Source organism: Egretta garzetta, unplaced genomic scaffold (genome assembly GCF_000687185.1).
Source record: "Egretta garzetta isolate BGI_Z169 unplaced genomic scaffold, ASM68718v1 scaffold108, whole genome shotgun sequence".
In the NCBI taxonomy this organism is placed as follows: Eukaryota; Metazoa; Chordata; class Aves; order Pelecaniformes; family Ardeidae; genus Egretta; species Egretta garzetta.
Genome location: NW_009260614.1, coordinates 4,416,019 through 4,438,592, shown reverse-complemented (window position 1 = coordinate 4,438,592; position 22,574 = coordinate 4,416,019). Strand labels below are relative to the sequence as shown.

The 22,574-nt window shown below is 48.8% G+C and overlaps 2 protein-coding genes across 3 annotated transcripts in view; one reads left to right on the top strand and one right to left on the bottom strand.

The window, feature by feature from the left end:
- LAT2 (linker for activation of T cells family member 2) overlaps positions 1-15,421 on the top strand; it is an 18,263-nt gene extending 2,842 nt beyond the window's left edge. The window contains exons 2-13 of one of the 2 annotated variants that reach the window (XM_035900660.1): positions 3,242-3,347; positions 4,102-4,141; positions 5,665-5,708; positions 6,558-6,618; positions 7,172-7,215; positions 7,803-7,841; positions 8,345-8,375; positions 8,525-8,580; positions 10,423-10,488; positions 11,284-11,352; positions 12,219-12,303; positions 14,640-15,421. In XM_035900660.1, coding sequence (XP_035756553.1) covers positions 3,260-3,347; positions 4,102-4,141; positions 5,665-5,708; positions 6,558-6,618; positions 7,172-7,215; positions 7,803-7,841; positions 8,345-8,375; positions 8,525-8,580; positions 10,423-10,488; positions 11,284-11,352; positions 12,219-12,303; positions 14,640-14,658 — 642 coding nt within the window. In that variant the 5' untranslated portion in view covers positions 3,242-3,259 and the 3' untranslated portion in view covers positions 14,659-15,421. Of the gene's footprint in view, positions 1-3,241; positions 3,348-4,101; positions 4,142-5,664; positions 5,709-6,557; positions 6,619-7,171; positions 7,216-7,802; positions 7,842-8,344; positions 8,376-8,524; positions 8,581-10,422; positions 11,262-11,283; positions 11,353-12,218; positions 12,304-14,639 lie in introns of those variants that run through there. The other variant, XM_035900659.1, reaches the window with a different exon arrangement.
- A 3,484-nt stretch (positions 15,422-18,905) lies between these two features.
- Positions 18,906-22,574, bottom strand: part of RFC2 (replication factor C subunit 2) — a 6,474-nt gene continuing 2,805 nt past the window's right edge. Inside the window, exons 5-10 of the mRNA XM_009645105.2 lie at positions 22,148-22,248; positions 21,283-21,440; positions 20,852-20,917; positions 20,284-20,364; positions 19,829-19,942; positions 18,906-19,148 (exon numbers count right to left, since the gene is read on the bottom strand). Coding sequence (XP_009643400.1) covers positions 19,038-19,148; positions 19,829-19,942; positions 20,284-20,364; positions 20,852-20,917; positions 21,283-21,440; positions 22,148-22,248 — 631 coding nt within the window. The 3' untranslated portion in view covers positions 18,906-19,037. The remainder of the gene's footprint in view (positions 19,149-19,828; positions 19,943-20,283; positions 20,365-20,851; positions 20,918-21,282; positions 21,441-22,147; positions 22,249-22,574) is intronic.

The following is a 22,574-nucleotide window of genomic DNA, read 5'->3' as shown; positions in this document are numbered from 1 at the left end:
ATGGAATAGCTCTTTGGTCAGTTTGGGTTAGCTGTGCTAGCTGTGCTCCCTCCCAGCTTGTTATGCACCTGGCCGAGCAGGAGAAGCTCAAAAAGTCCTTGAGTAGTCTGAGCACTACTTGGCAACAGCTGAAAACATCAGTGTGTTATCAACATTCTTCTGGTACTAAATCCAAAACACAGCACTATGCTAGCTACTATGAAGAAAATTAGCTCTATCCCAGCCGAAACCAGGACAACCTAGCATGTATGGTCTGGGCGATCTCTGCAAGTTCGTTAACTCTTCCCATTTGGGGAAAAAAAAAGTTTGTGTCTCTGGTTGCTAAAAATACCCAAGGCTGTGAAAAGAGCAGCCCCTGTTCGGGGAGGCGTGCTTCCCTCTTGCAGGAGAGGAGCCGTGCTGCAGGGATCATGACTTTATCCAGCCTCCCGCCGGTTACTCTCCCTGGAATTGCTTATTTGGAGCGGCTGCTCCTGGGGGGTTTTGTGGGGCTGTGGTGGTGCTCAGGCAGCGCTCGCTGCTGGGGGCACGCACCGCGGCTGTGCTGGCTTCCTTGTGCAAGGAGAAACTGCTGTCGGCAGAAAAAAGGGGGAAAAAAACATATAAATACAAAAGGAGAAGAGAGAAGTGTATAAAGAGAACAGGGCGTTTTACCACTTTCTGTATCTTACTCCTGAAGAGCTGAAAGCAGTTGGGAACCTGTTTTCTCCCCGTGTTTCAATGCAGCATCTTGAAAGCAAGGCTGATCAGCGAGTTATTTACTCTGTGTGTCCTTCTGATATGTCTGGGCCTCGTTGCAGCCCACGGTGGCTCGAGCCTGGTTATTCCCCTCGCTGTCTCCAAGGCGGAGAGCAGGGAAAGCATGTTCAGCCTTCCAAATATTTTATTTATATCCCGCCAGCCGTGAGTAAGCGCCTCCAGCCTTCTGCTTGTCATAAATCTGTTCATCGCTTCCTTCTGTCGGCTCCTTACCAGAGGAGGTTTTGTACCAAGAGAAAGGATTTCCATGGGCTCGGGCTTTGGTGAACGTAAAGAAGAGCCTCTGGGCTGGCATTGTGCTCATGGCTTGGTGCCTGTGGGGGATGCTGTGATGGGGAGGGGGCACACGGTGCCCTGTTCAGCACCCCCTGCAAGTAACCACCTTCTGCGTTCCTGTCGAGCGTGGGGCTCGGGAGCAGACTGGGTTCTGCTGTGATACTGCCCCGCTGCAGAAACTAAGCTGGGTCTAGAAGGGAGATAGTGGCCTGCCCTACAAAGGTGTAAACTAGGTCAGCATTATCAAGTGCCTTTGGCTTTGCCTTGCCTTTACTTAAAAAAAAAAAAAAGAGAAAAAGAAAAAAAACAACACCCCAAAACCCCCCCAAACAAACCAGCAGTGTAATAGCCCTTCGTATAATGAATTTTGGTTACCAGCATTGGGCCAACTTCCCTCAGCTGCTTCTTGCAGAAGTTCTAGGGATGACCCGCAGCTCATGATTTCCAGGGAAAATTGAAATTTCCTTGAGCCAAGGAAAAATGAAGTGGGAAACCACATGGTTTTGACCAGGCTCTGTCCCCAATGTGTTGGCTGCAGCTGGGGGTGCTGGTCCTGCACCTCCATGGTGGATGCTGGGCACAGCACTAATTTAAAAGGACTCATCCCAGCTTCTTCAGAAAGTGCTGCAAGAAGCTCTGCAAGGTAAGGGCCCTGGAGGGGTCTATAAAGAGCAAAACCATGGTGAGCAGGTGCTGGGAGCTGCAATGGCCTTGCAAGTCTGGGTGACCTTCAAGGGAGTGGAAATAAACCCCGTTTGCTCACAAGCAGACAGGGTGGTCTTGAAGCCGAGCCATCATCCTGCTTGATTTAGGGGCTTTGGGGCAGCTGGACCGTGTTTGGGCACTGCTGAGAGGATGCTGGCACCCAACCCTGGGCAGCCCACCCTGTCCTTCAGCCATCATTCCCTCCTGGCCGGGGCAGAGCAACACCATGCTTGAGGGGCTGTCCAGAGCCAGAACAGGGGACTGTGTCTTTCCTTTCCTTCTCCTGCCCCACAATCATTTACACCGTGCCCTGGTAATTAGGCCACGGGTGTAGGACTGGGGCTCTGGTGCCAAACCAGACCGGGGGCCTCCCACCACCCCCCCAGCCACGCGGGCAGGAGGGTGCTTGCTCAGCACCAAGAGGCTCAGCTGCTGCAAGGTCTCTGGGTTTTCTCCTACGTGAAGGGGCTGCCCGTGTAGCTTGCAGTTTGGGCAGAGAAATGTTATTTATTCTGCCTTACACAAGCAGAGGCCGAAGGTGCTGAGCAAGGCAGAACCAAGCTGCTGTTTTCTATTGCCTGTTACTGATATTTGTTCTCCCTATATATATTTCCTCCCCCCATTCACATTGGCTATACTGATGCAGCCTTTAAGTTGTAATAAGGGAGATTCAGGTTAGGTGGTGGGCAGAGCTGTGACGTCCTGGCCTTTGGCAAGTTGAAGCGTCTCCATCCCTAGGGACCAAGGAAGTTGTTTATTAAAAACAAAAATAAATTAAAATAATCTGTAAGTAAAGAAAACCTGGTCTGTGGGAATAGGAATGGCCTAAAGGATCCATCCCAGCAGGCTGTTTTCTGCGATATTTATAAGGATGTTTTGTATTTTAAAGGAAGAAATTGGAGCCAAATCATGCTGATTATTACAAAATGTTAGCTGCCGTGTGTGGAAGGGCCTGTCAGGGAAAGGAGGGGAAGAGCCGGTGCCTGAGCCAGCTCAACGCAGAAAAAAGTGTGGGGAATTCAACATTTAAAGCAATTCTGTGCTACGGTGAAATAGCCAGAGCACCTTGTACAAAGATCTTGGCAGCCTTGAATATTTCCCAGCACCTCCCATTTTGCCCTCTTTTCTAGATATTAAAAAATAGTATCTGCTGACGATGTTTGATGATGGCAACGTGGGTTACGGGATGGGGAATGAATAAATCCAAGTGGGTTTTTCTTTGTGCCAGTGCCCTGAGGGAAACCCCATGAACCCCTCCCCTGCAGTGAAATGAGGGGCTTGGCTCTGGGATGCTCAGGTCTGACAGGAGTGGAAAGTGTGTGGGCAGCCCCCCGGACCAGAGCAGCACATGGAAAAGGCATTGCCCCTGCTCCCCCTGGTAGCGTAACCCCCAAGTCTCTTCCACATCCTCAACGAACGCCCAGCTCTTTGGGAGTGTGAGGGTGGATGGCACGTGGCTCTTTGGGGGACTCACAGGGTTTCCCTCGCTGCTGTGTTTCAGGCTGGATGCGGCCGGGCCATGGCGCAGCTGGAGCTGCTGTGGGCGGCTGTGGGGCTGATGCTGCTCGGGGTGGCCGTCAGCCTCTGCATCAGATGCCAGCTCTCCGGTAAGGCAACACCTGTGCACTTTGGGGTCCTGCCCACGGCCCCGGCATGGGCTGGGGAGGGGGGTCACGCTGGGCACAGCCTTTTCTTTTGGGGGGTCCCCTCCGGGCGGCTGTGGTCCTGCTCAGCCATGTGCTGGCTTGGGGAGCTTTGCCATGGCGGGGATAATCCCAGCAGCCTGGGCTGGGGAGGGGTCTCTGCTGGTGGACAGAGAGCAGCTGGAGGGGAAGGACCCCCCAACATGCAGCACCCTTTCCCTGGGCTGGGTGCAATGCCCCGGGTTGCAGACCCTTCTCCATGGGCACCATGGTGGGTGGCTTTGGGACACCCTGCACAGGGGGACCATATCCAGATGCACAAATCCTGTAGGGGCTCCGGGGCAGAGCAGGCACGGAAGGACATGCTGGGGGTGTATTAATCCACACATTAAATACAAAGGGAGCGGGGTGAGCACCCACCCTGGCAGGGGGGTCGAGCCCACTGCTCAGTGCTGAATGGGTTTTACTGGGAGAGGCTGCAGGGTGGGGTTTTGGGGACAGGAATGGCTGGCTTGCTTGCTCTGTGGTGTCCGAGCCAAATACTACGCTTGGTTTTAAAAAATGGTTTTAAAAAAACCCTATCACAACTACTGCTCGCTGCCTCTGTTGTCTGCTTGTGCTCTTGGCTGACGACAGTTTGTGATTGTGTTTTATTGGTCTTCCTGATTTTTAACTCCCAAATCATCCTTTTCTAAGAGCTGCTTTTTTTGTCTTCCAGCTAACAAGCGAGAGAAGCAGCCGAGCGAGCGCCGGAGCCAGTAAGTTGCCTTTCGCAGTCGCACTTCTCCCCCAGACAGCTCACCCGGGGTGAGACCCTGGCCAGAGCCAGACCCGCTCCATGCCTCGCAGCTGGAATCTGGATTTTATATAAAATAAAATCAAATAATCCCAGCATGGGGTGTGCCTCAGCCCAGGGTGCTGCTGAGGGGGTAATGCCTTTGCAAAGAATAATCCAAAATGAAACTGAAGCTCTGACTCTGCCTGTGAGTCATTAAGTAGCTGGAAAAGGGTCTGGGAGAATCGGAAGGGCAAGTCCTTCTCCTGTCCCATCGTGCCTCAAGATGAGGTGGGGAGGTTGGTAACTTTGTAAACAAGACCCTGCCCTTGGCTGGTGCTGGTAGGACCCTGTGCCAAAGCAACCACCAACCTGCAGCATAAGCAACGAAGGAAATGCATTATACACACACGCACCCCCCTTATTTCCTTCCCCAACAGACAAACCACAGCTAAATGATATAAAGGAAAAAAAAAAAAAGCTGGCTTGTAACCTTTTCTATAGGAGCAAATATGGTACAAAGGGGTGCTGCGAAGGCCTCACGGGGTTGGGGTGTTTGCTTCTGCCCCGCTTGCCTGGGACCAGGGGAAAGGATTTGGTGTGGTCCATTGGAGACCAATGGAAAAGCCAGTGCAGGCTCCGTCCCCTGTGGGCTTGTGCTGAATCGTTCCGATTTTTGAAATTTATACTTGGATGAGGTGGTTCGACTTCAGACTCGTGGTACTGTGTGCTCTTTTTAGAGATCTCTTTTGGGTTGGTTAGGACTCTTTGCAAGCAAAGTGGTTTAACTCTATATATTTGCAGACATCTCCCCGCCAGCCCTGTGCCATGGATACCAGCTTGGGATGGGAGGGTGCCCCAAATGAAAGGGAGGGGGGAGGGACACTTTCAGGGTCCCAAAATCAGAGTTAATAAGTGCCTGTGTGCACCTATGGTTGAAGAGCCATTGAATCCCCTTGCGCTCTGAAGAGCAGCTCTCCTGTTAACGAAGAAGTAAAGAGCTTATTGGGCATGTATGTTATTTTTGTCGTTGATCACGTATGTTATTGTTTTCAGGTTGATGTTAAGGGATGTTGGGGGGGGAGCAGGGACAGCAACGGAGGTGAAGCAGTGGGGTTTGAAGCCATTTATCCTTTTTTTTTTTTTTTTTCTGGATGAAAATGCTCTTCTGGCCTTAACTGGTGCATAAAGAGTAGGAATTACCCTAAATGATGTTTTCTGCATACCTGGGTCCTTCCCTTAGCTGATGTTGGCTGCTCTTCCAATAGTCCATAAGCACATCTTGACTTTAAAGGGTCAAAGAGGACTCCAGGAAGGTGCTCACAGCTCATGCAGGTCCTGCGTGATGCGCTGAGTGATGCACCTCGGCATTTCACCGAGCCCAGCGTGGGGGCTGTGCTCTCTTCCCTCTGCTCGCCAAACAGGGAGGTCTCTTGCATCTGTTTTCCTTGTCATAGACCCCAAAATTCAGCTGAGATTGTACCTCTACCTCTGTTTTTTTTCCAGGCTTGAAAGCCAGCAGAGGTTTGAGGTGATTCGATCCCGTTCCAGTGAGTATGAACGTTGCACAGGGCTCCTGCATTGCAGGGTGGGGGTCCTGCATGCACAGAACGGGCAGAAAGTAAAAATAAAAGGGTGACCTCGAAGGCAGGTGGTGTAAGGGTATTGGACCGAGATTGTCAAAGCTACCTTAGATGCTTCTAGTGATGCGTATTCTGAGCTCTAGGAAAAAAATCTCCCTTTGCATTGAAAATAAATCACCAAAGCAATGTCACTGCAATGCAACGCCTTTTGATCTTGGGCTCTTCAAACCACCCTGTTTGCCCGGTGAAAATGACAGTGTGGGTGAACCCAAATTGATAGGAGTGACTCATTTATCATCACCCCCTTACTGCTTCCTGCGGCAAGTTGGGTTAGATGCTGACCTTTTGATTTTTGTCCTGAAACGAGCTGTTGACAGGGTCTGTATTAAATGTCACCATCTGCAGCTGGGCTCCGCAGGGCCGCTCCTTCCCCTGGAATCTTGCTGGGTCTGAGCCCACCAAATCCCCTACGAGTCTTTGCTTCAGCCCAGCCTGACCAAAGCGTATGACCCTACTGGTGCTGAGCGTGGGAGAGGCCCCCAAATCAAGCAGGTTTGGGGGAGAATCGGCAATAAGGCAGCGGTTGGGGTTGTAGCTTCCTCCAGCGTGTGTAGCTCTGTGGTCTGCACAGACACCAGCCTTTTCTCTATTTGTTTCCCATTTTGGCCACTACGTACTTCTGAGGAACGCTTTGGAAGATGTTTCAGGATGCATTAGAAAAATGTTTGCCCGTACTGGGGAATCCTCTCTGTTGGGTGCTCTGTGCTCTCTGAAATTGCCACTGCCACAACAACTAATATCTCTGTTTGTTCTCAGTGCTAGCTACAACCCAAAGGCTGGAACAAATCAAGGAACCTGGAAACTTATCAATAGCAAGGTAGGTAAAAAATGAAACCAAAACCTGGCTAAAGAGCCAAGGTTGGATGACCTTCACCCAACATAATGAAGGTTCAGGATTTGGGATTGGGTTCTGGAACCTACAGGTGGGCCTTGGGCTATACTTAATTTATTGATGGTCAATAGTGGGTTTAGACTTCTGGATTTTCTTCAATCTGACTGGGTTCTACTGGCAACCATTTAAATCAAACCCAAGGAAATGAGCTGTGGCTGTCCATAATAGGTATATCATGAAAAAGAAACCACCATTCTTTGCTTATAAACAGTTTGACATGAGAAATCCCCTTCTCCCATCACCAAAACCCCCAAGAACTCCGCAGCCTCAATAACTCTGCTGCAATCATCAGGCACAGCTATTCCCATTTTGGGATTTCACCTCGAACTCTTCATTTCCCATTGCTTGATATCTTTCCTGTATAAATTCACAGGGAGGTTTCACAGGTGGCTCTCCTGGCTTACCCACCACTGTGGTTTGTAACCCCTGGTACGGTTTGCTCAGACCTGGGATTTTAGTGCCTTTTCCTCTCTTTCAGGAAAACCACCGAGGAGCTCGGTGCCTCCTGCCACGCTGGATATGGTGAGCATCTCTCTCAGGACTGGCACCAATTCAATGCTCTCCTCATCTGTGCAGCTGCAGGGGAAGCACCTACTGCAAAATTCATAAATGGGGATGTTGCAAATCTCAACTCGTTTGTGTAGATGCCGGTTGGGGAGTCCCACCAGTTTTCGGAAGACAGAGCCTTATTACTCACTGCTGGTACCCCAGGCAGGGCATGGGGCAGGGGATTATCCTGGAAGCAGGCTGGGTGATGACAAAATTAACTGCTGTTATTAGCACGTATGCATGATGCTTGTGGCTGGTCTGTGCAGTGACACTTAGTAAGAACTAGCCTGGGTCTGAGTTTAAAACCCAGTGCTCATCACGCTACAGCTGACCAGTCCTGGTTGGTGCCACAGAGCCAAATTATTTAAAATATCACCCCTGGCTGTCCCAACCCCTCTGCCCTGGGGCATCCAGCCCTGCAGCCGCGTCCCCCAGCCCCAAGCGAGGAGCTGAGCAGGGGCAAAGCTGCTGATGCCGCAGCGCTTGGTGGCTCCATCATCAAATGGCTCCCATCACTCAGCCGGAGCCTGCGTGTAACGCACCCCTCTGCTTCTCCCCAGGGAGCAGGACCGAGTCCAGGTATCAGAATTTCCTGACAGGTAAATGCCGTGGTCGCGTGTCTGGGGAGGGAAGGCCAGGGATGGGGGCTGGCAGGGAGCGTGCAGGCAGGCAGCGCTGCAGCTGGCGGAGCTCTGGCTTGGTTAACTTAACGATTGCTTTGTAAAACAGGCGCTGATCTGATTAACGGTAAGAGCGGAGGGGGACGGGATGCTAAGAGGATTATTGGCATGTCGAGCTGTGCTCTCCTTTCCCAAATGCGGGAGGACGTTCCCGATCTCCCTGCTAGCTGGCAGGATCTCTCCGTGAGAAGTGATGAGCCCTGGGTTTTTTCAGGGCCTGGGGTGGATCAGGGCTGCCTCCCCCTGCTCCAGCCCCCCAGTTCTGCTCACAGAAGGGCTTCGGGGCCGTGCCGAGGCTTTCTGGCTGCTGGGGACATCTGCTCTAGCTGTGCTCGGGGAATTTGTCCAGCTGTGCTTCAGAATGGCAGTTTCAGTTTATGCAATGGTACGGTGTGCTGACAGCAACCCCTTTCTGCTTGCAGAGGACTGCCTGAGAGGGGATGCTGCTTACGTGTAAGTAGCTGGTTGCTGCCCACCAGCGCCATCAAGCAGAGCTGTGCTGGTCCCAGTGTGGTTGCACACTCCTGGCTCTCCCGTAGCTCAGGCTGGGGAGCCTGTGGACTGCCCTGGGCAGGAGGAGCTAACAGTGGCTCTTCTTGCAGGGAGCCCATATCTCTGGATTACTACAACTGTGCCCGGTTCTTCACGCCGCCCAATGGTAAGGTCTCCATGTGAGCGAGATGGGTTTCTTCTTGAGCCGCCAGCCCGGCTGTCCCATGGCTCCAGGGAGCCGGTGAGACTTTTCTCACCTAGGTCTGTGCATCATTGCCATAGGCCCTGAAGCAAGCGTGGGCCCAGGACATGCTTTCATTAAGGTTGTAGTGGAGCTGTGAGGATGAGGAATGCCCAAGTGCCCATCAGTCCATCCGTTGGTTATAAACAGGACCGCCCAAATGGCTCTGATTGCACAAACCACTTTGTTCTCGCTCTGTTTTGTCTCTGGGCAGCAGCAAATTATCCTCCGCTGCAGGAGCGTTTGGGTTAACGAGGCCATTTTCCTGTTTGTAGCTCGGTCTGGTTTGGGTGAGCGGAGGTTGCAGCCCCTCAGGGTCCTGCCCAGACACGCAGGAAAGGGTACGTCCGTGTCCTGGTCCAGAAGCTTTTTGCCAAAGAGAGGCCATCAAATATTTTGTATGCTTGGTTTGAGGCTAGCAAATGAAGGTGGGATAAAACGCACCGCTCCCTTCAAACACATCTTTTCCAAGCAAATATTGCATCTATGAAATGTTTTCACCTCTCTGGGTTCTCAGCACTTCTCTGCGCTGACTCGGACATCAATCGATTTTTATCTAAAATGAATTTCAGAACGCAAATCTTATTTTTTATTTAAAGGGACTGGAGGGAGAAAAAAAACCTAAGAAAAAAAGAGAAAAAATATCTTGTTTACAAAGTAAATTTAACTTATTAAAAAAAAGGGGGGGAAAAAAGGGAGAAAAAGAAACCTGCATGTATTACCATTAATGTTTCTGTATCCCTTATTAGTTTTAACATTTCTCCAGTGGCTGAGGGCTGCCTAGGGGTAGTGTTGGTGCGTAGCTGTGGCAGAGCTTGCTCAGCTGGTGCCTCCCCCTCCTGCCCGGCGTGGTTTGGGGCAGCAGAGCCCTTGCCAGTGTGGGGGCTGCCCCATCCCATCTGAGCTCAGTGGTTCTTCCCTCCAGCTTCGGAGAAGCGTGGGGGGTCGTGGGGTGGGCAGCAGCCATGCTTACATCATCTGCAAGGTTTTCCAGCTTAGGTGCTGTACCCATGCTAACTGATGGGTGCCAGTGGTGTTTTCAGTGCTAGTGGATGCAGGTTTTGAGGTTAGCAATTTAGGGACACGTGTGATTCAGCTGCTCACATCTGAAATCACCAGCAACAGAACAAAGAGCTTGGGGTTGGGTTTGGTTTTTTTTAATTCTTTTAAGCAGATCTTGGTTCTACTTGCTAATAGGTTTGTGTACTGGGCTCAGACAGATGTTGTGCTTGGAATGGGGCTCAGTTCCTTCCCAGACACTGAGAATAAGCCCAAGAAGACACTGCAGTCACAAGCTTAACACTTGCTGGGAAGGAAAACCCCCTCCCTGCTACCCCGGGCTGGGTGCTTGGGGATTCACCCCTTGCCGGAGTCAGCCCATCCCCTGTTTGCCTGAGGGGCTGCTGTAGGGATGCTAATTATGTTTGTTGGGTTTTATTCCCCTCAGTAAGAAAATTTAGGGTGCCTCAGGACTGGCTTTTGCCTCTCACCCTTGGGTGGCTCGGAAGTAGTGCCATGGCCAGAGAGGCTTGGCCAGTGCTCCGTGGCATCGGTGGTGATGGTGCTCCCGTGGGGCAGTGATCGCCCAGTTCAACTCTCCTGGGGATGCCCCAGGTCAGTGCAGGCTGTTATGAAGATTAACAATTTTTTTTAGCTAATGTGCATTTTGTTGGGGGGAACAGCCCTCTCCTGCAGGTGCCAAGGGATCTTCCCAGGTCACCCATGCTTCCTTAAGCCCTTTGTCCCCCTGTTTCTTCTCTCTGCCAGAGAAAGATGAGGATTCCCATTCCTATCAAAACGTCATCATTGGAGTGTCTCACGGCTCCGACCCGGGTAGGTGTGTTGCTGTCACGGCTCATGTGTGTTGTACAAAGGTATCTGGAAGCGCGGAGAGGGATGGCAACTGGCTCGGCCAAGGGAAACCCCCTTGTTTGCAGGCTCAGCTCTTCCCATCAGCTCTGTGCTGGCAGAGCAGGGGCTGCCACAGGCACAGAGCAGACCTGGAGCATTTCCCCTTTCTGCAGGAAAACGCACAAGGTGATGCCTTACCAGCCAAGAGCTCACCTCTGAGCTGATCCCTTTGGTTAGATCTCTGCAGCAATTCAGGTGCTTTGGGGGTCTGCATTGCTTCTCCAGGACTTTCAGTGTTGTTACAGCCAAGACTGATCATGGTTCTAGCCCCCAGCCCAGGTTTCTCACCGTGTCCAGCCCAAGAAGGCTGCAGCTGGTGAGCTGCTGGAGGATGCCGTTGGACCACAGTGTCTGCTTAAGGGCTTCCAGTTTCTGTCCTGGGATGTTGCAATCAAAATAGGAAGTCAAGCTGGTTTCCTTCAGTGAATCAACCCAACCCTTTTTGCACTGCTAGAGCCTGCCCTGCTCCTGCCACAGGCAGGGGCCGCGGGGAGCAGTCTGATCCCCATCCATGCCTGCAGATATCCAGGCACGTGGTCAGGGCTGGCAAAATGATGAGGCAGCATCAGCAGACCCGTGGCAGGGCAGCAGCCACCCAGCTGGAAACTCAGCCACGTGCATGGGGCGGCTGGGGTAGGGCAGTAGGAGGGGGGTTTCACAAAGGTCCATTTTTAGTCCACTTGCTGTTCAGCATCATCCTGTCCACACTTTTCTTAGTCACAGATGATGCTGTAGACTATGAGAACAGCACGGCGATACACGTATGGAAACTCCAGCAAGCGGAAGGTATGCTCTCAACAATTGTTTACTATTTAGGGATGGGGCTCATGGGCAGGGTGCCTGTTGTGCTAGACTGGTACAGACCACATTCAGGGCAATGCAGCCTTCGCCCCCACCTTGAGTTATTCTTTCCCCAGTTGCCCATGATAAACATCTAAGGCAACGTCCAAATTGCTACACACACTTGTAATTGAATATTGCTGTGATGGGTCGTGATGTTTTTAGCACTCAGAAGGCCACCATGTAGGTGGCTGTCCTTAAACCCCAACTGTAGGATGCTACAGAAGAATGTTGTGCTTCATGTCCTGTATCCTCATATGTTTTGAAGTTGCCCTGGTACAAGCTCAGCCTTGGGATCCCCTCTGACAAAGAAATGTGTGCCATGCACATCCAGTGGGTCAGCCCACCACTCTCCTGCAGTAATCGGGGGGTGCATATTTCTTAAGCTAAACAGCAGCTTAATCTAACGTGTGGCTTCCTGTGCAGCGTAGGGGGTAGTCTGGCCTGGGAGATAGCGGTGAGTGTATACATATATATTTAAGAGCTTTCTGTCTCTGGTGTGGAAGCTGCCTATGCAAACTGATTCTTGTTATCCTGTTTGCATACTCTACAGATTAAATCTAAGTCTGTCTCTTTTGGCTCTGAAAAGCTGCCCATGCTCGCTGCTTGCAGAGTGTTTGCAAATTTGCCATGACCATTTTGAAGTCCCTTCAAGGAGACCTCGACACTGCCATCTGAGGTTTCTTAGCCCAGGCACAAAAACAGGTCAACACCTAAGGCTGGAGATTGGCAGGGCACACAGTGTGTCGGTGGTGCGCGTGTGGTTTCAGCCCAGCTGCGTACTGACCAGTGCTTCCCACCCTCACTCACAGCTCTGCAGGCAGACAGCCTGGACGATGAGCCGGACTACATCAACACGGCCCCCGCATCAGGCCCTGCCCCTCTGTCCAAGCACAGGTAAAAGCAAGCAAATGTTTGATGTGTTTATTTAGAGGTGGGAGGACGGTGTTTATGCTGAAGAGAGCTCGGCTGGAGCTTTGCCCCTTCCCGGTGCAGGGAGCAGGGCCAGCCTGCTCTGTGCCATACCACATCTCTGGCTGATGCCAAGATGACTAACGCCAACCACGGAGACACATTTGTCAAAGTCTGTGCCCTAGTGCCACCCTCCTCCAACAGGAACTCAGAGCTGTTTCAGCGCAGCTTTAGGCAGTGCTGCTACGTGCTGGCAGGCAGGAACCCCCAAAACCCCTCCAGTCTGCACTGCTCGGAGGCTGAGCAGTGTAAGGGATTCCCTGGGCTCAGCTGAGCCCTGTCTGCTGTGCTAAGACCGCATATCCTGCCCCGTTATCAGCAGCAACCTGTTGCTGATGACAAAGAATTACTCAAGGCAGTTAAAGTCAAAACCATCTGCGGAGAGCTGCAGGAAGATGCATGACACTGAGTGAGTGGGTGATATAGCACAACGACAGCAAATGCATGGTAATGTATGGAAGGAAAGCAGCCCCAGATATACCAAAGGCAGGGAGAGGTTCTGCATTAGCTGTTACGGCTCAAAACAGGCTCTCAGGAGGCCTTGCAGAGCCTCTTCTCAGCAGACAAGTGTATGTGGATTGCTGGGAAAGGGAAAGAAGAAAATAAACCACCGCTGTGCTAAGGTATAGGTCTGTGGCGTCCCTACGTGCTGGTTAGAGCATGTTGTGCTGGTCACCCTGCTCCAGACTCGACTAGGACTGGGACCAGTACTGCTCTCCTTGTTGGGTTTTTACTCTCTGAGCAGAAGCAGAGACCCAGAGCGATTGCCTGAATGCCACATGCTGGCAGCTCCAGTTACAGGGTTTTATATTCCCCGAATTATGGGTACCATTGGTGGGCAGCCCCACAAATCAGATCTTTCTGAGTATTTAAGATTTGTCCCCACCATGCAAAGCACAGTAGCCCTATCCTCCACATTACAGTGTTTGCTTTGAACTTCAGCAGCCCGTCCCTGCAGCGTTGGCTCTTACCCGCAAAGACTATGCTGGAGGAGAGGCTGCACTAAGGAGGGGTTGTGCTTTTTGGTCAAGGATTCGGGGTGTGTCACTTGTGCCATACAAGTTGCTTCCCAACAGCATGTGCATGTGGTCTGGCAGGCAGCAAATACAGCTCAGCCTGGCTGAACAGCTCTTGCCCTGCCCACAGACACCTACTCATCCCCATGGTCCAACGCCAGCCTCTGCCGGGATGCAGCTGGACATGGGAGCCCCAGCCCGAGAAACCTGCCGCAGCAGAGCCTCGTTGCCGGGCATCTTTCTTTGCTTGAGCTGGAGCAAACCAAGAGAGTATCATAAAAATAGACTGCTTCAGCTGGGGTTGGAGAGAAACCTGCTTTTTTGGCAGAGAAACTTCTTTTCGGAAGTTTATGGACTAGCCAGGCGTTGTGTTGGCTAAGCCTCTGGAGGAAGTCAGATTATCCATGAAAAAAAATGAAAAGTGCTGTAATGGTAACTCTTACAAGCAATTTGGCATTTATTCCTCTTCCACAGAGAAATTTCAAGGAGGGAGGGGGTTACATTTCTGCATTAGTTGCAACGTGCCCCTGCTTTTTGCTCTGGTGGTGGCTCTGGCACTGGGCACACCAGACTGCTGTTTGTAACGGGGAGGGTGCCCACAGCCTTCAGAGCTGGGAGAGGAACAATTGGGGCTGATAGATGCCCAAAATGTTTAGCAAAGCTGCTGTAATGACAGCACCTGGTTTGGTGGAGAGCAATGATCAAAGCAGCACAGGAGCTACCATAAATCCACCCCCCAGAGCGATAAATGGTGCTTGGAAGGCAGAAGAGGGAGGAATAGCTGTGCTGCGAAGCACTGGTGATGCAGATTTTTCTGGGAAAACTTCCAGTCGTAAGCCCTAGCAAAATGCTAGCATGGTTGTATGTGTAAATAGCTTCTGGCAGCTCTGTAAGTAAATTGAAATTGCCAGCGCACTTTTTGCCATTATAATGATGCCTCTGTTATAGCCTTCGCTAGCAGAGTAATGCTGTAAAATTTCCATGTCCAACCAACAAATGCCAGCACTAGTTCTCCATCAAGGGAGGGTGAATTTGGTGTCCTGGCATCTCTGTGCCCTCTGCTCAGGGATCATCAGCTGGGAGCACGGCTGGGACTTCTGCTTAGATGTGGGCACTTTGTAGTGTACCTCACCACTTGTCCTTGGAAAGGAAATGTAACAGGCAGCAGAGTTAAGAAGTTGAAAGCAAGGATTAAAAGTCACTCACTGTTTTGTTTTTTCTTTTTTTTTCCCCTCTTATTTCAAGTATTCTGCATAAAGTCTGAAGAAGTCTGTTGCTGAGCTGTAAGAGCACACCCGGTGAGCGTGCACACAGGGCGAGGGGAGATTTCGATCCCTCAGTGAAACCTCTTCTCTACATTGTGCCCAAGATCACGTAGAAGGGGTGCTGCTGAAAGGAAGAAATGCTCTGCTCGAAGTCCCACAGCAGTCCAGCTGCAAACCTGCAACTGGAGAAAGCATTCTGCCTGGCAGTGACCACAGGCCCGTTATCCTGTCTTGTTCTCCTGCACGTCTACTCGACAGAGGATGGCCAGTCCATGCAATGTTTTCTCCTGTCAAGCCTGAAATGAATCTTTAAATTGCTGAGCAGTAATGCAGCCAGCTACTTAATTTGTCAGGGTGACTCAAGCACGATGGTATTAAGACATAGGGATTATGTTCTGATTTAGTTCCTCTGCTCTCCTACAGAAGTGGTTTCCTACGAGAGATGAATTGGCAAGGCAGAGGTTGCTTTTACAACAGCTGTGGTTCACTGGAACTAAATAAGATACCGACCTGTTCATAAAAGCTAAAGACTAAAGAGGATTAAATCCTTGCCTTATCCATGGCTTGTAATTCACAGTATGTGTCTATGGCAGTTTTCCTTGGGTTTTGGCATCTGTTTTATAACGATACTGTGACCCTGTAACAACTTAGAAGGTCCAAGCCACAGCTGCCAGCCTCAGAAGCTGCACCGGTCTTTCAGTATTGCCATAGGGAATGTCAGCCCTGAAATGTAACCCTCATCTCTTGAGCCCCAATGCACGTATTTGGCACCATTGTACCACTTATTTATTAAAATTGAAAAGCCTTCAAAGAGAACACAGTGGTTTATTACGGTTTGCTATGATGCAGGCATTGTCTGCGTGGTTGGGTGAGACAGACTGAGATGGGAACACGTGACATGACATGGAACGGGGTGCGGGAGCAGCTGGGGAGAAAAGGCAGCTCTTTAAAGCCTCCTTCCTCCCAAGAGGTTCAGAAAACTGTGCTTCAAGAAGGAAGGCAGCCTGTCGTTGCGTCTCTAGGACTGGTCAGAGTGAGCTGAGAAGTGGAGCTGGGGCGAGTGAGCCCTGGAGCGGGAGAAGGGGATGTCAGGTGCTTCCTCCTGCAGATGATGAGGCTGTATTTTTAGCAGAATCGCTGAGACCATGGGTGGCCACCGTTCGCGTAGCTGGAACAGTGGCTGGTTTGGAGAGTGGCTCAGGGGAAGATTTACTTGTAGCTCCTACAATTGCCTTAGTTCCTGCTTCCACAGGATTTTTACAACAGAGAAAACTTAGTGTGCTTCAGGGACGTACACGCATGCAGTCAGCTACAGCCTGGGTTTCTGCTTTCCCGAGCCCAGCTTTGACTTGCACCCTCATTTCCTGATGTTTGAATGCTCTGCAAAATGTCTGCACAGGTTGGGGACAGCAAGGTCCCAGAGAGCCTGGAGCAGACACGGCAATAGCCACAGCCTGTGCTGGCTCTGCACAGGCTCACAGACAGGCAAGGAAACGAGGAGATGCCTTCATTACTGAAACAGTGTGCCTGGCCCTCATGGCTGAAGAAGCTCCCACCTCCCATGAAGTGCTGCAGACTGGATTTTTTTGCTGGAGGGGAAGGGCAAGCTGTGTTTTCAGTGATGTGTGGTGAAGTTACACCTACTGGTGATTCATCTCATTACTGGAGGGAGTCATTAAACGATTAGGAGAAGATTAACAGCAGTAAAAGATCCTTGGCACACGGTAATAGATCCAGCTAGAGAACTCCCAGAAAGTTCCAGCCGTTAGGTGAGTGCACGGCTGAAATGTTAAAATGCAGGATTTACTGCTCTCCTCGCTAAGCAGGGAGATGGATGAGACCAATTACATTTCCCTGGTATGAGGTTCCTCAGCTGCCCCAGTCAGAGTTTGAAAGTTGAGGGGCTGAAGCAGGCAGGGCAGGAGCTGGCTGTGGAGCATCTTCCCTCCTCTTACTGGGAGTTGGAGCAAATCCCCCCCTGCAGCTCTCCAGAACAGCCAGCTGTAGAGAGGGGTAAATCCTTTCTCAGCTTTGTAAAGCTCCTGAAGTACTTTTCAGCCAGTGATCTCATTGCGCTGGAAGACAGCCAGGGACTGTTATGGGAACTTCCATCGATGTTATTACAGTCTTGTTCTGCAATGCCTTATGTGTGGCTTTTTTCTTTGCAACAAGTGGGTACTTACATGTGAGTGTGTTCACTGACGCCCTGTCCTTTCAGGACTCATTTTTAGGTGTGTGAGGATTTCTGGTGCTCAACCAAAGTTGCCAGATCCTGTGTTGTCTGAACAGGGAGAAATGACATCTCCCCTGGGTCCGTGTCTCTCTTTCCTCACACTAGGTCATCAGCCAAGTGAGCCATGCACTTCCTGTTTTCAATTTAAGACGCATTAGAAAAGTAGTCTTGGCACTGCTGGTGCGGCTCTTGAGGGAAGCTGGGTGGCCTTAGCTAGCTGCTGGAAGGCATAGCTCTGTGCTCAGAGGGGGCGACCAACCACCTCTGGTAGAACAGGCTGCATCGGTGGCCCCTCAGATCAATCCTATTCCTCTTCTCAGAAAAAGTGAGTGTGATTACGTGCCCCCAGTGCTGTAGAGGATTAGCCTAGAAAAGAATCAGCTCCAAACTGGAGCTGAAGATACAGCCAAAATAAACCCACTTAAACCAGACAGGAACACAGGAACTGCGACCCTCCCCATTTCTCACCCTTCCCCTGGCACCAGCAGAGCGACCCAGCCGAGGGGCAGGTAGGTACCTCTAACGAGGCAAGGACCAGCCTTATGAGTCCTCCTGACACGATGGGTGCTGTCTTACGAAACCGCCAATGTAACACCCCTTCCTCCCCCCTTCAGCAGTGAACATATTTAACTCGAAAGCAAAGACAGAGTAGGCTGGCTGTGATGCAGAGCCAAAGCAGAATTAACCTACTCTTTAAAATGTGCCTTATTTAAGCTGTTGGGGACAAAAGCTGTGATGCTGCGTCTGTAAAGAACTCAGCAGCTTAAGCCCCTTAATACTAATTAATAATTTTTTTAACAGTGTTTCTGCTAGTAGTGACAGTTCACCGGCTGGGACTCTAAAAGTAAGTTCAATACCTGTCTGGTGAAGGAAGACTGTACTTCGAGCATTGCATCCATTATTCTAGGAGCTGTTTGCTTTGTGCCATTTGGGACCAAGCTCAAACGTGCCTGCGCTTTAGCTGTCAATTAACTTGCTCTCCTGCAATTCAAATCTGAATTAAAAAGGGTTGTTTTCAGGCTCTGGCAGAGGAGCTGCAGAGTCTTGATAGGGCAATCGATGATGCTACTGTCTCATGCTGCTGAAACGCAGGACCCCTGTGCCCGAGTGGGAGAAGCAAGGGTGTCACCAGCCCCTGCTTCAGCGCAGGGGCCAGTTTTTAGGCTGAAGCCGACTTAGGCTGCCAGTGAAGATCAGTTTGGCACTAAGGCAGCTGCGGTGTGGGCAGCTGAATACTTGGGGTGGAAAACATCAACAGAACGGGGAGGGTGAAGCACAGGCACCGGTAACTTGTACCTCTACCATGCTTTGTTTGACTGCTATAATCAGAAAGTACTTAATTATATTATGATAGCTCTGCTTGGAGACCTGTATCTCACATCTGATATGGAGGTGGTCATATTCAATTTATATTTGCTTTCGCTCTGCATTTCACACTTTATTGCTCATCTGCACTGGCACGGTGGTTTCCAAAACTGAACAGACAGGAAAAGCACAATGCTGTAGCTTTTTGGTATGCTGCAACTATAGCAAAATGACATTATCTAACCTGGACAGCCAGATCAGAAAAGGGAACTCAAACACAGAGCATCCCAGCATCTGGTAAGTTTTTTAAAGAAATAACCAAAATAAATAGCTGGCACCATTAAGATGTGTGTAGTATTTCTACTGTTTGATGAAAATGCCTTCCTTACCCACCGCACACGAAGAGCACCCAGCAGTGGCGCCTGCTCAGCATGCTTCAACTGTAACTTTATTAATTCCATGACCAGCCTTGAAGCATAATCACTAGCAATGGGATTCAATTTTTGCTTCTCCTACTGTTAGGTCTCTGCACCACTGACACAAGCAGCTCTGCTGAGCGCACCGGACAGACCCCATCGCTCTGGACTGTCACAGTCCTCTCTTCCACCTCAGTTATACAGCAGGTCAGAGTTCTTGGGTTAAAGTAAATTTTAAAGCTTTATTGGTCTAAATAAAAAAGTACAAAACGTTTTTACAGTACAACCTGGTTATTTTTCTGTGATTTAGCAAACCCAAGGGAACAGGCTCTCGGCATGCAGAATTCAGGACGCACACGGAGCTGCTGACCTTGCACACCAGGCCTTCACCTTCCAGAATACAAGCTTCAGCTTACTGAAATATCTAACTCGCTGCAGGGGCTGCGGTCTTCTGACACAGCCTGGCCAGCAATCCAGCCATTTGTAGAAGTGAGTTCACACCTTCTGCTATCTTCATATGAGTGTACCCAATTTCCTGGTGAAAAAGACATTGTACAGTCTTCTGTTTTCTCCCTCAGCCTATGTATAGTACGACTAATGACTAAATAGAACATATCCCTTACTGCTAAGAGACCAACTTCGAGTCACTTGAACTTCAGAGAATTGTATCTTCTCATGTAAACCAAGTGGAATGCCTTTCTTTTTTTTTCTTTCTTTAAATCAAAGCCTGTATTTCCCCACTTCCTTTAAAAGAAGCAAGGTGCATTCACTTGAGGACAAGTTTAAATCTGAAGGCTCTTTCCATTATACCAGTTTACCATTTGTCTTGGCTGTCAATATAATTTAATATTTTACTATCTATTGGACTAGAATCAAGTATACACTTGAAGGAAGTTCTCAAGGATTTATTTGAGGCTTTGATGTAAATAATAAATTCAGCCAGCATTATGTTTGTTATTAATTCTAGTTGATCACTAAAGTGACTTTTGGCACTTCTGTAGCTGGTTACAGTTTAAACTTCAAGTGACCATTCTTGCTGGCAAACGGATGATGCAGCATGGGAAAGCAAGCAGTGCTAAGTTACGAAATCCTTCTTTCGTGCTGATGTACAGCAAATCTCAAACAGAAAACCCTGAGGCTGCCCCTGGGTTAGGGATCCCACCCTGTCCTTAAAAAGGCCCAGAAGACCCCACCAGGAACTAGGTTAGCACTAACCTTGATAAATTCCAGTTTCAGATATTCTGGCATTTGAAAGGTTTTACACACACGGAAGATGTTGCCAATCACATCTTCTGGAGAGTATCCAAGTCGCCACAGGTGGGCAAGAATCTGTACAGGCAAGAATAATCCCTCATTTATCTGCAAAACTTCCCAGGTGAGTCGAGTATATTCACTTTTGGAACAGCTGTATATAACTACTGAACCATACGTACTATTTATCGAATGATTTAACCTCAGTTGTTTAGCAAGTAATTTCAATACAACTCGTTTTTTTTGCTTGTTGGCTTAATCATCTGAACCAGACCCCTGCATAAAAAGGATTTAATTCATCAACTCATCTCCATGGTATTGCCTTTATCTTAAAAAACAACACACACTGTGAATTCTCCAACACAAACAAGCATTCTGTAGAGAAAAAGTCAATGCAGACAAAACACATGAAAACCAACCTTGTATGCTTCATCAATATTTGCACTTATGCAGTGTTGTATCATTTCTTTCACAAGCAGAGGATGAGGCTCATCACATACCTATATCAAAGAGAAATGTTACACTTCAAAATATTAGAAAACTCTTCATGAAAGCCCTGGTATTTTCATCAAGCTTCTATACTGAAGTACTGAATCAGACACATTCTATACTACAGATTAAATTTTAAGTAACACAACTTTTCTGGTAACACAGCTCTCCTGCCATAGCAGGCTCAATAGCACGAAATCAGAACACTCAAGTAATAAATCAAACATTATCACTGAAATTTCCCAGCAGTTGTGTGATTCGTGTGCTTTGAGAGAGCTGGAAAGCCACAAAGTCCCAGACGTGCCATTAGGGACTGCTAGCACGCTCTCGCTTTTCAAAAGGCATGTGCACTTTTTTACGGCCTAATGCTGTAATGGCTACATACATAGTGCTGTCTGCAAACTGGCAAAGCAAATTCAAGGCTTATATATCCGATGGAAGTTCTCACGCAGCTGCAGTGCTAAACTTCTAGCACCATTGGTTTACGCTATTACTAACCTTAAAGACATTTTCACTGTTTATAAAGCCAAATCCAGAATATGTGGACTGTAAGTTGTTTACTGCCTGTGAAAGAAAAAATAAGAATTTATTTTCTGAAGGGCTCTACTTCTCACTCCCCTCCTCAGACTGAAATACACTTTTCAGAAAATGGTGCCAAATAAGCAGTTTTCAATTAAGCAACAGGGTAAACCACAAATGTACGCAGACTTTGTTTCTTCCCACAAATTTGCTATCCAGTTCCCACCAATTCACTTTTATGGAGCAGATCCACTTTAAAACCTCACAAAACCAAATAATTTAGTTACTCTTGTGCCACAGGTCACATCCCCTTTGCTTTACCTCTCCAAAGATAAACCCCTGAGAGCCACGATTCAAAGGGTTTTTTGATTTAAACAGAAGCCTTTGTTCCATTGCCTTTCTTCTTTTACCTGTCTCATATCTCCTTGGGCTGTGAAGATAATGGCTTCTAGTCCATCATCTGTATATGGTACGTCCTCTTTCTCAACAATTTTCAGTAGCCTTGCAAGGATTTGTGAATCTGTCAGCTTGGTGTAACGCAGCACTGCACACCGGGACTGAATGGGTTCTGAGGACAGAGATGTGTAATTAGCATTTCCCTCTTTTCTTGAAAAAAAAAAGCAAACAACAATTTGTTTTCATCTTGGAAGAAGCTATCTCAAGTTTCCAACTCTTCATTTGTCATCTTTTAAAGAAAAAGAACATGTCAGCTCCAAACAGAATATAGCATCTCCTTAAGCATATACAATTGCTATAGCCCTTCACTTGAGCCCACGAGCTACTTGAGTTTTCCCAGATACATGCAAATATATATGAAGCTTAGCTGCTTCTGTTCTCCTGGTTTTCTGAATATGTTTATCATGCTATTTTAACTGCTAAACAAGAAAAGTCTAATGGTCTACACTGTGTTAGGCTACAGACAAACTTAAAGATCATGCTTCAGAAAGCACAACAAAACTGGTTCAATACCCAGTAAACAACCCATCAAACACCTTAAACTGTAGCAGAGTTGGACGGAGAGTAAGCCCAAAGTATGAGAAATCTGCTTCTGCAGTCATGCATAGCACTATCCATCAAAAACAGCTGTCCAGAGGCTGTACCGGCTATACAAATATACTCTTTTATTAGCTGGATGTAGAGGTTGTTTGATTTTTCAGAGGTACCATGGTTTCTTGCAATGAGCAGGTCTGAGGTATTTCTGAAAACTGCCTTGGAAGTTAGCCAACAGTATGGAGAACATATGACAAAACCTCCCAGGGACTAGCAGCACTTTACCTATGATTTTGTCAGAGGCATTGCAGGCAAGTGCGAAGCGCGTTGTTTTGGAATAAATTTCCATTGTTCTTCTCAATGCTTGCTGTGCTCCATCTGTCATGCTGGGGGAGAAAAGAGTTAGGACAGATTTTGCCTTTCACTGACTTATAGGTGCAGCCTAATTATTTTATACAGGCTTCAGAGTTTACTGATATTAAGCAGTACTTTGTAAATTACTTGATATTCTGGCTTGATAAACTAATTGTCTTTTTCTAGTCATGTGAACAAATCACCCTGCTGTGCAGGTAGTCACCAGGACCTCCATAAAATTAACATGCAAAAATAAATCATTAAGACCCTGAAGAACACTGCTAAGAATACTACTGCTTATATGCAGATGGAGAATGCCCCGTTTCTATCCAGTGAAATTGTCTACATAAGCCAGACT